Source organism: Cygnus olor, chromosome 10 (assembly GCF_009769625.2).
Source record: "Cygnus olor isolate bCygOlo1 chromosome 10, bCygOlo1.pri.v2, whole genome shotgun sequence".
Classification (NCBI taxonomy): Eukaryota; Metazoa; Chordata; class Aves; order Anseriformes; family Anatidae; genus Cygnus; species Cygnus olor.
In genome coordinates this window covers 16837779-16851474 of record NC_049178.1, presented here as the reverse complement: position 1 = coordinate 16851474, position 13696 = coordinate 16837779, and the positions used below count along the sequence as shown (strand labels likewise).

Sequence of the window (13696 nt, the reverse complement as noted above, 5' to 3'; positions counted from 1 at the left end):
ATATTAATGAAGCTGCTAAATTTCTAGCAATCACCTCTGTCTCCTAGAACTAGTTTATATGATGACGATCGGGAGAGTTAAGGGTAGGATAAGTTCACAGAAAAAACAGCAAATGCAATTCCTAAATTATATAACTTGCAGACAGACTGCAAAGCTACCACAGCATTGTAATTTAAATAGAAAGTATAACATACTTTATGTTTTTTATTACTTCTTTAAATATCCCTTTCTTCCATTTTAAATCCCTAATTTAGTGAGAAACTGTTGCCTCACTGAAAAGGTCATATAGTATTTGTTAGTTTTTCTTGTATTTTTTGATTGCATTTCAAGGCACATACAGGAGGGGCACAATTTTAAGTGGTGGTGAGATTAGCTGTGCCAGGAGAAGGTGAAGTTGCAATACAAATCATTCCCCATGGGATAAATCATACGGAGGGAAAGAAAAGAATTCAGAAGCCATGGGGATCAGCTGGGGTAAGATCTCCTTCAACAAACGGCCTGGAAAATGTTAAAAATAACTACAGTTGGGACTGCAGAAAAAACAAAGAGGGAAATCATGACACAAAATTTCTCGTGAATTAGTAGCCAGCTATGAGTATGTAGAACTTTTTATAAACAGGAAAAAAAATCTTGAATATTCTGCTTTTTCAGTTCTACAGTTTCAAAAGGTATTTTCACTTTACTGAAAACCAAAATGTATTCATTCATAAAAATATGTTTTGAGTTGACAACTGTATAAAAAATTCAATCGTGGTATGAAACAATCTTATTAAAATTGTTGAATACAGGTATAGATGGCATCTTTTATGAAAATGATTGTGAAATATTTGACCAATACAAAAAGTAAAATAAAATCTATTTTTGAAAAGATCTCTCCCCACCTGCCTCCTCCCCAAAGATAATTTCATAGTGGAAAGAGCTTAGCACCTCACGGCCTACCTTTTCTCTTTGCACCCATACTGCAGCATTTTCCTGGCAATGCATGTGAAAGGTCAATGCACTGTTGCCTGAATAACCTGAAACTTAGCATCTCGAGGATATGTTAACAAGCATGTTTTGAGCAAGTCCACCCTCCATGGCAAAAGTTGTATTTATACTGCAGGAGTCAGCGAGCTTATGTGTGCCAATTGCTGATGAGCACACAGGCTATACCTAGCCTGCAGTAAGACCTGAAAAGCAGACAGTGAGCTGAGTCCTCGGCACCGTTTTGTGCTACAAAGTGCCTGCACAGCTGCTAATACTGATGTGCCCTGGGACAGCCAAGGAACGCATACAGGATCCAGCAGATCCCTTAGATCTTATGTTTCTTCCCTTTAGCCACCAGAAAGGGGCTCATTCTGTAGACAATGTCTATAAGAATGGCGTCTCAGTAGCTCTAAGCTGCTGGTTATCGACCCTGGACTCAGCTGAGCAGCCTGAATCCAGGAGAGTTTCAGTAGACCAGAAGCATCAGCTGCTGGGAGGTGCACAGTGATCTCTGAGACATTTACAGCAGACATGACGCTGGAAAGATCGAGGTGTAGGCAATCACTATCGACTTCTGTTCCTATTAAAACCTCATGGGTGTGGACAGAAAGACAACTTACTCTGGGGTCTTGATTTTATTGCCAGTCGCACACATCCATCCAGATTATCAGGCAACGTCTTACATTCTCTCCTTCTAGGCAGGGCTCCATCTCACACCACCATTTCCCAATCACTATTGAAGCTAAAAGAGAAAAGACAATGATCACAGCAATGTTAGAATGAAAATAATAAATTATATCTCAAGGGGAAACTCTGTTTAGGAGCGTTGTCCTAAACCCTTCGTTGAAATTTAGTTGCAAGGAGTCCACATTAATATTCTTGCTTTGCACCAAATGTTGTCCAAACAATGCACTGCTTGCCATAGCTTCCTTACACACAAGGTCTAGTCTGTGAATGACCAGTCTGATTTTTTTGGATTTAACAGAACAAGATAAGTTGAAATAGATTTTCCCCCAAATATTCGCAGGGCTTCTGGACTTGTGTCTCAGGGAACTCTGGAATCAGTGTCTGCTTTGCTTTGAATACCTACAGTTGGCTTTTTCTTCTACAAACCGGTGCATAATTGTTTTGAACACTGTAGACTTTTTGCTTCTGCAATATCCCATAGTAGGGAGTGCTACAACTAGAAAGAGAAGGTAAGGTATTACTCAACTGCAGGAGAAACTCAGTTTGTTGAAATACAATTATGAATTTTATAGAAACCATATTATCTTTAGCAGTTGATTTCAATTTCCAAATGTTTAGCATTCTAAATAATTACAGTGTTTGGATCTTGTTGTTTGAATTTAATCGGCATGTATGTTTACAACTTTGAGTGTATCTTAATTAAATTTTATTTTATTTTCCTTGGGAATTGGTATCTGTCCATAAACTAACTGTATCTTAATGGCACTATTTTCTGGGGATTTTGATAAACTTTAGCTGACCTTGCAAATTGCAAATATTTGGGGATTGAGTGTCTCTGTCTGTCACTTGTTTTCCCTGGCAAGAATTAATTTCATGGTTGCACTTGTGACACCTAACTGTCAAAGCTTTTCCCACACTCATTCAAATAGAAAGGCTTAACCCTTCTGTACCTCTCCTCATAGCTGTGTCAAGCCTATAAAGTACCTTTGAAGCAGCAGACTACCTTGCATCACACCATTCAGCCCTGGAAAATGCCCCCTTGTGCATGCATTGATTTAAGGACATTTCAGAGTTTATAATTAAATTCTTGATTTATTTTTTATCTAGCAGCAATCCGATTATGCTTACAAAGTCCTAAGGAAACACAGAGACCTACATACACATGCTTGTACCCAAAGAAAGCCAAATACCATTTCCTTTAGGTAAGAATGTGACAGTGAAATAATTTATATTGATTAAATAAACACTAAATCATGTCACATACTCAGAAAGGAAGCTTTTTTTACATAAAGTTGGTTGTAAACCGAGGAAAATAAAAATGAGTAATATAGAATGGGAAGTCCTGTGAAGAAGGTCAAGTATACTGTCACTAAACTTCAGTTTTATTTCTTTTACAGTGTGATAAAGTTTTCCTTTGAAAACGTGAGATTGCTGTTCCCCATATAAGCTGGAAAAACCACTTGCTGAGCGTGTTGACCTGAGCAGCGTCTGGTCAATACATTTGGTGGGCCATGCTGGAGGGCATCCAGCCCCGTTAGGACAAACACACCAGAAAGAGAACCAACATTGGCAGGCCAGATATCTCTTTAGAGCTAATTAGCTCTAATAAAAGGTCACTCCAATTTTGGAGTCCAAATTAATATATCTAAAACAGGCCTTCACTTGCTATGTGATTATACCAACAGACTCACTGGATAGCTGTCCCAACAGGAATATACTTTTCATCTGTTGGGTTTACTTGAAACACAGGCAGTAAATATTTTGGTTTTGCAAGCTCATTTGTTCTGAATGATGAAGTCAATAAGTTGGAGCAAATGAGTTAAACTCTCTGTTTTTTCTCTCCTATTTCTTCTCACAGCTTGTGCCCGTTTTTATCATGTAATATATCATTTATCCATATGTAGAGCACAAAAACCCCTTTACACCTGTGCTTGCACGGCAGTGTAATGATGCTATTCACACATCATTTTCAGAAGGTTATCATTAATGCTGCTAACAGTGAAGAAAAGAGATCTCTCTCTTTGCTATGCTTGAAAAGGCACATGAGGCTGAATCTGCACTCTAATAATAGATTGTGCAGTGGGCAAACTGAAAAGCATATCCTGCTAAATACGGGCTCTCACAGCAAGCATCAGAGCAGAGCATCCTCAGGGTACTTTAGGAGAATCTGATGATATGGAATCAAAAGCAATGATCATATTTGTTTATTAGTAGCAGTGCCTTAGCATTAACTAACTGTGGAGAGGTATCCTAAGATGCTAGGTGCTAAAGTCCACAAAACTAAATTCTCTGGCACAGAGAGTTTGCAATGTATTCAGAGATAGGAGGAGAACACACTGATAGGCAGTGTGGGGAAACAGTGCTGTTCATTGCGATTACAATGATCTAACTGCTCATTGATGTTGTTCCTAAATACAGCCCAAGCATCTGGTATTGACCCCAATGAACAATCAAACACAAAATGAGCAGTGAACCCTGATGTCAACTCTTTCATCTACCAGCGTGCAGCTTTTAGTGAACATACCCATTTGTGATCACAGTACAGGTACAATCACAAGAAAGCCCACCCAAGGGTCCACCAGTGAGCACCCTCACAGGTCCCTAAGCAGCACAGATGGGCTGAGAAAAAGGCTCCTTTTTAAAAAGGAAAACTGAGGTCATTTGCAGATGAAAAGCACCAATTTGTTTCTAATATGTAAGTGGGCAAAGTCCTTTGTAAGTCTGAAGCACTACAAAGCTTACTGTAGTCTTGTCCTCAGCACCACGCTATGGCGGGGGCATCCAGACCTAGATGAAAATTATTTCCTTTGAGTCTTGTGTTTATAGGTTTTCACTTCTACTAAGAGCCTTTTAATCTTTAGGACCAGCTATCTTTCCTGGGCACCGCTGCTCCTTTGAGGTCTGCTCCATTTCAAAGTTTTACACCTCCAGCTCTGTTCAAAGAGGCAGACAAAAGCTTTAAAATGAATCACAGTTTGCTGTGTTTTGAGCTTAGGTACACCTGTATGGGGAGGGGGAGAAAAAAAAAATCCTCTCCAGGGAATACAATGCAGTTTCACTCTGTTCAGGTGATGTCGCTCTGAGATATGCTGAGGTGGTCGTGCGGAGAGAGATTTGTTAAAATTAAGGTGCTTTCCCTTGGGATGGTTTGTATTCAAGATCTCCAGGATCATGAAGAACCTGAGCTTCTCAGTGACCCAGGTTGCAAATTGTGGATGAGAATTACAGGCTCCTGTTAGTCACCAGGCATTGCAGGCTGTGAGCGCTCACATCATTCTGAATTAGATGCCTGTAACGTTTTGGAGTGGTTTTCATTGTGTTCTTTCTCACTGTCTGGGGAATACCTGAAGTGCAGAGTTTTTTCATGCAAGGCTGATTTGACTGAGACAGATACCCTCAGCCATGGGGAGAGAAAAAGAATATGATATAAAAGAGGCTTGACTGCGCCTGCTTAGGTTGTGTTATTTTTCCCCAGCTCCTGCTAGTGTAAATAAGGGATTGCTTATATCTGAGCTCTTTTCAAGAAAATGCATCTTTTATGAGAATATTAAACTTTAAGCACATAACTAATGGAGCTAGAGGGAGAAAGGAAACTTTATTCTTCCTTTTTTTTTTTTTCAAGTTCAATTCACACTGGATTTTTATCACCTTTGTTAGAGAAGCTATAGAAAATTTTGATCAAAATATTTAACTTTTCATGTGTTTAGGTTGCATGAATTGCAGACAACAAAACAAAACAAAAAAAACAAAACACTTAGTTGAAATTGCATTTTCTCTTCATGTATACCATCAGAGAAATAAAACAACAGATAAGAGATCTGGTAATCAGATTCCATATAGGGAAAGAGCAACAGAAAGCTTACGTTTGCTAGTGTTTACACAATTCTATCACATTTTAAAATGAATTTGTTCCCAAACAATGCCCAAAGACCCAGATGGCTGCAGGGAACTTCCTGCTTAGATTGACTTCAGTGGGCTTCAGCCTGCAAAGTTCATGAGATTCTTTGTGGGTTGCATAAGGGCAGTGACCACTTTTTGACTTGTTCTTGTGCATCCTTTGGAGCACAAAGCTTGGGTGCATGAAGAGGGCTGACTGGGGATATTTTCCCCTCGAATTTCATAGACAAATTATTCTATTACAGCATCACAATAAAAATGCACTTGAACGCCCTCAAACACCTAAATTTGATCTGAGATCAAATTAACAAGGAAATACTAACCATTCAATCACCTTCCCCTTGAATCAAAAGATATTTGGAAAAAACAAAAAACAAACAAAAAAAAACACAATACAAAACAAACAAACAAAAAAAAACAAAAAGCAAACCAAAACAACAACAAAAACTCAATTCATTTGATTAAAACGTCCTTGCTCGTTTAAACTCCCAAACTTGCTGAGTTTTTCATTTCTCAGTCTTCAAGTTCTTGCATTAAACTGCAGTTATTCTGTCCTTCAGAGCAGCAGCTGACTGCTCTCTTACAGGTGATTAACAGGGCAGAAGGAAGTCTGGGAGAAAATATGCACATAGCTCAGAAACTTGCAGGCACTTGCCTCAGACGTTTGCTGTTCAAGTGAGTATAAAGAATGAGAAGATTTTTTGACAGATGCAATTCTCCTTTAACTTTTCTACATTTGTATTTAGGAAATTGCTTTAACAATATGACAAACATATATGACAATGAGTATAAAAACATTATATTTAACAATACAACAGTATGACAATACAGAGGTAATATATAAATTTAATTCATGTTTATGGAACCACCCTGAAATATGAAACAGAGCAAAGTTTCCATCATGCATTTTTCAACAGTTCAGAGGGAACATGCTATGTATGAAAATGCTCCAAGATTACTTCTGCATTTGCCATCACAAAGCCACAGCAGCTATCTCTTTTCCTCTTTTCCTTTGATAAAGTATACACATTTTGTTTATTTAGAAATAGAATACAAAGGAATAGAGAGATTAGACTGTGCTTCCTCCTGATCGTAGGTATTGTGTTTACTCCAAGGAATAAGAAACAGAGATCATTTGCAGAACCAGTATGACACTCATTCAGGATGGGAAGGTTTTTACTGTAAGTGTAAAGCATTCCATTTTAATCTAGTTTTCCACCAGAGAAGATTGATATAAATAAAATTTAATAGAGAACATATTTCACAGATGCCAGCAGTGAAAAGACTTTGTCAGTCTAATGAAAAGATATCAATTTTCTCCAATTTATTCAATAATTGTAAGTCATTTCTAAATGGATTAGATTAAAGGAAAGTTCAAACTCCCCATGAGAGACTCTTGCCTGATGGAGACTTTGGCAATAGAAATAGGTAAAACCCTTCAGGCTTTTTTTTTTTTTTTTTTTTTTAAACCTGATATAAGCTAGAAATAGGAGTATCTGTATCATGTAGCCCTGTGCTCACCTATTCCTTAGAAAACAAAATCTCAGAGCACTGAATGAGACGTGTAGTTCTCATATTTTATTGGGATGGCATGGGGTGCAGAATGAACTACAGGGGAGGGAACACACTTTCTAGGAGGATGAGAAAACGGAGTGAAACAACGTGTCTTCTGTGTATTCATAAACAAATTAAGATACCATTTACACTGTGAGTTGTAAAGCGTAGTCTGCTAGTTAAAGAATAAAAATCCAATACAAGATTTCAGGTTGAATAATACTGTCTAGGAGAAATACAGGACATTTCCCACTGGGAGTCCATCAAACTATCTGCTTTAATTCAATCTCACTCAATTTTAGAAGCATCAATCTAATGCTCACCCAGTGTAATACTTTGCAGACTTTGATAACAGACCTCTAATAATGCTGGGAAAGCTGACATTTCTCCAGTTTAACTTACAAGCAGAGTGCAATCAGTCTGGCAAGTGATGTCTCATATTTCCTAATTACCTCAGATCCAGTCTTGCTGAGTTAATTTAATATGTTTTAATTGTAGTAAACATTAAAAAAAAGAGATCATATTAATTTTTTTCTTTTAGAACCTTCCAATCTTTGCAATATTCTCCAGGTTTTTGAACAATGTTTTATTAATTCTCTAGTATTACAGAGAATTTAAGCATTTTTTTTTTCCCCATCCAGAATTCTTGCTTTTTCATTGCAGTATATTCAGCAGCCAGAATAAGATATTTTTAAGGGCCTAATATGTATCTGAAGAACTGTGTGGGCTGCATTAAAATATAACCATAAAATATGAAAGGGTAAAAAAGAGGGAAGAGTCCTTGAACAATTTCCATTGAAGATCTGCATAAACCACCAAAATTCAACAGCATGAGAAGACTCACTAGCAAAAAAAACACATTGCCATTTTCTAACAGTTGGCATACTGGTAGGTAAATTGACCAAAAAAAAAAAAAAAAAAAGAGTGTTGTAAACCTCCCCATAACAATATGGCTAACAGAGACAGTGCCGGCTAATGGCCTAGGAATCAGAAACTCCTGAGGCTTCTATAATCACGGCTCTGCTTCTGACTTTCTCTGTTACTACAGGTAAATCATCTTGTTGCTGTTCCAATTTTCCATCTGTAATATTATTTACTTGAGAGGAAGAGGTGTTTTTGCATTGTTTCCTTGTATGTTCCTCTCTGTCCTTACTGACCTGTTGAGTTTCATCACTTTGGGACCGACCTTTTTTCTGAAGAATGATGTCTCAGATGGTAGCAGGGCTTCCTAGGTACTTTGGTAATAAAAATAACATTAAAATTACGTGATATGCCTGATGCCAGGAGGTTTTTAAGCACATGTATGACTTTCAGCTGAATAGAGATGGTCTGCTAAAGAGCAGATTTCATCCAAAATAGCTCAGAGCTTGCAAGGGAATTTCTAGTCCTCATGCTGCTCAGTCTGTGAGGCTTATATGCTGCAGCTTGTCATTTTTTCTATGTCCCTCTCTTTGCACCTTTGGAAATAAATGTTGCTCAAACATATGGCTGAGGGGCATCTGTAACAGAGGCAGGGCCACGTTTTCTCATGGGTGGCACCTTCATGGTGAGTGAATGTGCATCTTCACTTCCAGGAGTGCATTAATAATGACAGTACTTAAGTCTTCTGAGTACCTAAAAAGTGTGTACAGCTGTTCAGATGGAAAAGCTCTTTTGTCAGCTTAGGTGCACAGGTAAACACACCCAAGTTTTAAGGAGAACTGTAGGGATTGCTTAACATCTTCTGAGTTAGGCACATCTCAGAGATCTCACATGGAACCTTTAACTTCCAGATTTTGGGAAGTCAAATTTGCTTCAGATACTCACAAGTGAAATCCTAACTACAGTATGATCCACTAATTGGGAAAATACACAGCCTGACAACTGGCTCCCACCCCAGGACAGACTTGCTAATACTGTACTCAAAAAGATATATATATATTATATATATATTTTTTTTTTTTAAAGTATTCCGCATACCACTTAGCTCAGATATGACCAGTGCTTGACATTTTTCCCTGGCAGTTACGGATCACAGCTGATGTTTTAACTGAACCTTCTGTGCATTATTTATCTGGAAACTTGATTTCTAGAACAAAAGGCAGAGCAAGTCTTGACAAAACAGGTTTTTGTAGATATATGTGGCAGAGAGGAAGGAAATGAAATGGCGAAGTAAATCATCATTGATAAACTTGTCTCCACAGAAGTGCATCATGTTTTCTATGATTTTCTGGAGTGCTAGGACACAACTGTACATTTTTTCTTGGTAATTCTTGAAGTCATGCACAGCAACATACATCTAAAGCAAGTGTGGAGCCACCCACCTGTATTTATAGTTTTATGCATCTGAGTTTATTGCTGATTGACATAACCCCACTGCAAAGAGAGCGGCTCACTTCAGAGCAACCTCATGACACTAATGAGTGCTAATGAGACTAATGAAAACATGAATGCTCACCTGCAGGGAGCTGGAATGAATATATGTGACTGAGGATCCTCTCCTACTTGTATGGTGAAAACTGATTTTTTGTAGGTTAGGGAGACCCATTACTGCTATTTATTGCAAAGTTTGGAACTGAGTCTGTCCCTCGCTGCAGGACAAAGCTGAGAGCAGCTGATAAAATATTTGTGCTGTTTAGCAGTATTATTTACATCCTATTTGAACTGCTTCTAGATAGCCTAGCAAATGCTTAATCTATTGTTATATATTTAATGAAATGCCAATGAACTGCAGCATAATTATACATTTTTAGAAAGACAATAGAAGCAGCTTATAAATATTCACACATATGTCTCAGGCCAGGGTTGAGGACTGGCATGCTGTCAAAGAAGAAAAATGCCTCCATGTAATGTTAATTTTCATTAATAATAATTCATTAATGGAGTAAACGGAAGATGCAGAACAAGAAGAGCCTGCCTGTGAGTTGAAGATGAGGGGGGGTACCTGGAGGTTTGTGGGTGGCTTTCCATTGCTATTCCTCTGGTGGCAGCAGGGACCCTAAATTAAATCTTGCTGATGAGTTGTTGTGGTCCTGATGCTGCAGTGGAGATGTTTGCTCACACAACCGTAAATGCCAGGAAATGACGGTGTTGAACCAAAGATATAATTGCTATGACTTTCTCTCTCACGATGGTGGAAGTGAGCACCCGAGAGGAACAATTATTGCCTGTCTTTGCATTAGAAACCAATAATCCGTGTTTAAGGTCTGATCCAACAGTTACTGAAAAAAAAAAAAAAAAAAAAAAAAAAAACAGGAAAAAAATCCTCCTTAGTTTTTGTGGGCTTTGAACCAAATCTGGTGTCTGTAAAACTTGATGTTTGCTCAAATGTGAATTCCCTGTGCCCTGGGAGGCCAGGTTAGTGAGGTGGAAAGGAAAAAGCTGCGAGATGGGCTCCAAAGAGTGAAAGCGTATCATGAAATTTTGTGTGAATGAAGTGCCAGAAACATAGCTTAGCAGCAAAGCCATGAAAGAACACTGAAAACGAATAAATTATATAAACATAATGCATTTATGAGACATAACAAAGCATGCATAATATATTGGATAGTTATTAGTTATGAATTAAGATCTCGTATGCTGCTTGTGTGGTATTTGTCTCTTGTTTCCAGTCCGTGTGGAAGATTCTTGTAAACAAATACATAAGGCAATAATTTCCATTGAATTTCTAGACATTAATAACACATAAACAAATATGTGCTTCTGGTCGATGAAAAAAAATAATTTAGCTTTGTATATGATTTCCTATGTGAAAAGCGATTATTTTATTTTTAAAATGAAAGCTATCATATTGTCCACTGTTTTCCTGTTATAAACAAACAACCAACAAAACCCTACATTTCCTGTGCTTTAAAGTACTAAGGCTGAAAATGCTGAAATATATGGCTGGAGATCCAGGCCTCTCTTTGTAATAATGAAGGGTTTGTCACACATATACCTGCTGTTGAAAGTATGTGAGGACAGGAGAAATAGCGAAAGAAACAAAAGCACAATGGCCAGAGATCAGTGTGAGCAGTAAAAGGATGATGTATCTCCTATAATCTGGATTTCAAGGATTTTCTGAAAAAAAGAGACTACTAAAAGCATGAAGTACATTAAGCCATCTTCTACTCTTCCCCTGAAAAGGATGGGAAGAGGTTAATAATCAGAGCTGGAAAATTCCTGAATACAGCTCGTAATTTTGAGGTCATTACAAGAACCTGATGTCCTGAGAGCATCTGAGTATCACTGCTGGTCTAAGCCTCTTGCTAGGTTGAGCAGCATTGGCAGATTCAACAATACATTGATGTGTGTGATTAAATGTGGATTTCAGCCATCACTTTAGTGACTCAGGTTTGCAGTTTTATAGGAGAACCCTTGCCTGAGACCTCATCCTTTTGAACAGGCTGACCCAACCATGTGAAGATGGGGTTGGAGTGTGAGCAGCTGTGTGCTGGCATCAGCACAGCAGCAGGACGTGGCTTCAGAAGGACTTTCTTGTCCTCCCCAGTCCCACCAGTACAAGCACCGGCCAGTGCAGTCATGCCTGTGTCCAAAACACCCACCAAGCACATGATTTTTCCTCTATAATCATAGTAAGCTGCCTAACTGGTCCATGGCCAGTGATTAAAATACTTCCCAGGTAGTTGAAGTTCATCTGCACTTGACCTAATGCCTCATAATACATTCTTGGTATGTTCTCTTTCCCCCAAATATTCTGCCTGTTGTGTCTTACAGCCTAATAAAAAATGCACAGAACTATTATCCAAGACACTTATGCAGCCTTCATTAGTTTTCTGTTGGTGTGTGACTGTCTGATTTTCAAAGTAAAGTGGTGGGGGGCAAAGCCCTGATGAGCATAACCCATGGATGACCCAGAGTGCTCCAGGAGAGGATGGAAGCATCCCTTTGGTTTTGCCTGTACACACCATTATTCTCAGTCATAACAGTCACAGAAATATGTTTATGATGGGCTGGTTTACAATTGGAGGAGTGTTATTAAACCTCCACAAATCTAGAAACTCACACTGCAAAGTAGGGTCAGGTGCCTGTGTTCTCATCATATGAATGATTCAATTTGAAATGCTAAACAAAGGCAGGTTTTATTGTCCTAGTGATGGTCTGGCACATGGTGTGCAGCTTTATCCATGGTGCTACCAAAAAGCAGAGCCTGCAAATTTCTAGGAGAGATAGATCAGTTGACTTGCAATTACCTCTGCTGTGAAGAGAAGCCACGGTCCAAATTCTCTCCCATGAACTGGGGGCTGCTGTGGTATAAATAATACACCTATAGAGCACTTAAACCTCTGCAATCCAGCTCTCAAAATGTGTCTCAGAAGGGTATTGTTTAAAATCTGTATGGAGAAAGCTGTTTTCAAAGGTTACGTTAAATGAGCCAACTGCCACTCCACAAGGTAATTACTCATTTATTAAAAGTGTTGTATTCATGCAAATCTCTTTGTTCTGTGATGTAAGACAAGTCTAATTTTGTTTTAAAGATTAAAGGAACATTTGTTTTTTGTAAACAAATCCCTAGCTACTATTACAAATTACATCATGCATAATCTTGACATGATAGATTTGGAGATATTTCAGAGCAACAATGCCAGTGAAATCAGAACAAGAACTGTTAGGTTGAACAAAAATTGATGAATTGAGCACACGATACTTTGTATCTCATATCATAGCTTAAATACTGCTTTAGTATGCTTGGAATAAGAAAAGTAACTAAATTATAAAAGCTTATCAGCATGAATTAAAAACAGTGATGGAGTGGATATCCAATGAGTGGATATTAAACTGACCTTAACTGAGAAGCTTTTCTTTGAAATCATGTTTTTCTTCAGTGCTCATAATACCTATTTACTCCAAAACATTTTACAGAGCTGAGAAGTCTGGTAATGGGCACTTGAAATTTCATGGCCATGTTGGTATTGGCACAGCTCATGTCTTTTTACCTTCATTCAATTTAACTCTAAGGTGTATTATTTTAAAAGATGAAAATTCACTGCCATTTACAGTGTTTTTTTTTTTTTTTTTTTTTTTTTTTTTAATTTTCTCCAACCTTGGAGAGTCCCTGGATTGCACTTCTAACTCTTTGCTACAAATAATGCATAGAATGACCTTACTCTGCTTTCCTTGGGGTGAACAATCCTGAAGTTATACAAGGATCATTATCTCTTATGTGTCTAATACACAAGATCTGTGCTTGAAAAATAACCATATGGAAGGAGCTGTGAGTCTTGGACTCCAGGTACTCCAGGAATCCGATGCATGCTCTGGTCAGATGATGCTTATCTACGAAGCCGCAAGCTCTGTTCTCATCACTACAAATAGGAGTTTAGCATTTTATTTTTCACAAACATCTGTCCTTGTTCTACTTGATCTCATTAATGCTCATACAAAATGAATGTAAATGGAGCCTGAGCATGCCCAGCACAAGTTCTTTACAAATCTGAGCATGAATTAGCGTAAAATGTATTGCAGAATATGTTCAGCTCTGCCAGTTGCAAAATGTCTGCAAGCAGAAGCCCTCCAAAGATGAATAGCTAAACAATGATACAGAGAACTGCTATAGTGACTAACAAACAGAAAAGGAAATTGTTTTAGGTCAAGTTTTAAAATATTTCTCGTT

The 13696-nt window shown here is 38.0% G+C and overlaps 1 protein-coding gene across 1 annotated transcript in view; it reads right to left on the bottom strand.

Moving 5' to 3' along the window:
• Positions 1-1582: 1582 nt before the first annotated feature.
• Positions 1583-13696, bottom strand: part of TAFA1 (TAFA chemokine like family member 1) — a 222822-nt gene continuing 210708 nt past the window's right edge. Inside the window, 3 exon segments of the mRNA XM_040569135.1 lie at positions 1583-1629; positions 1632-1655; positions 1658-1708. Of these exon segments, the coding sequence (XP_040425069.1) occupies positions 1583-1629; positions 1632-1655; positions 1658-1708 (122 nt within the window).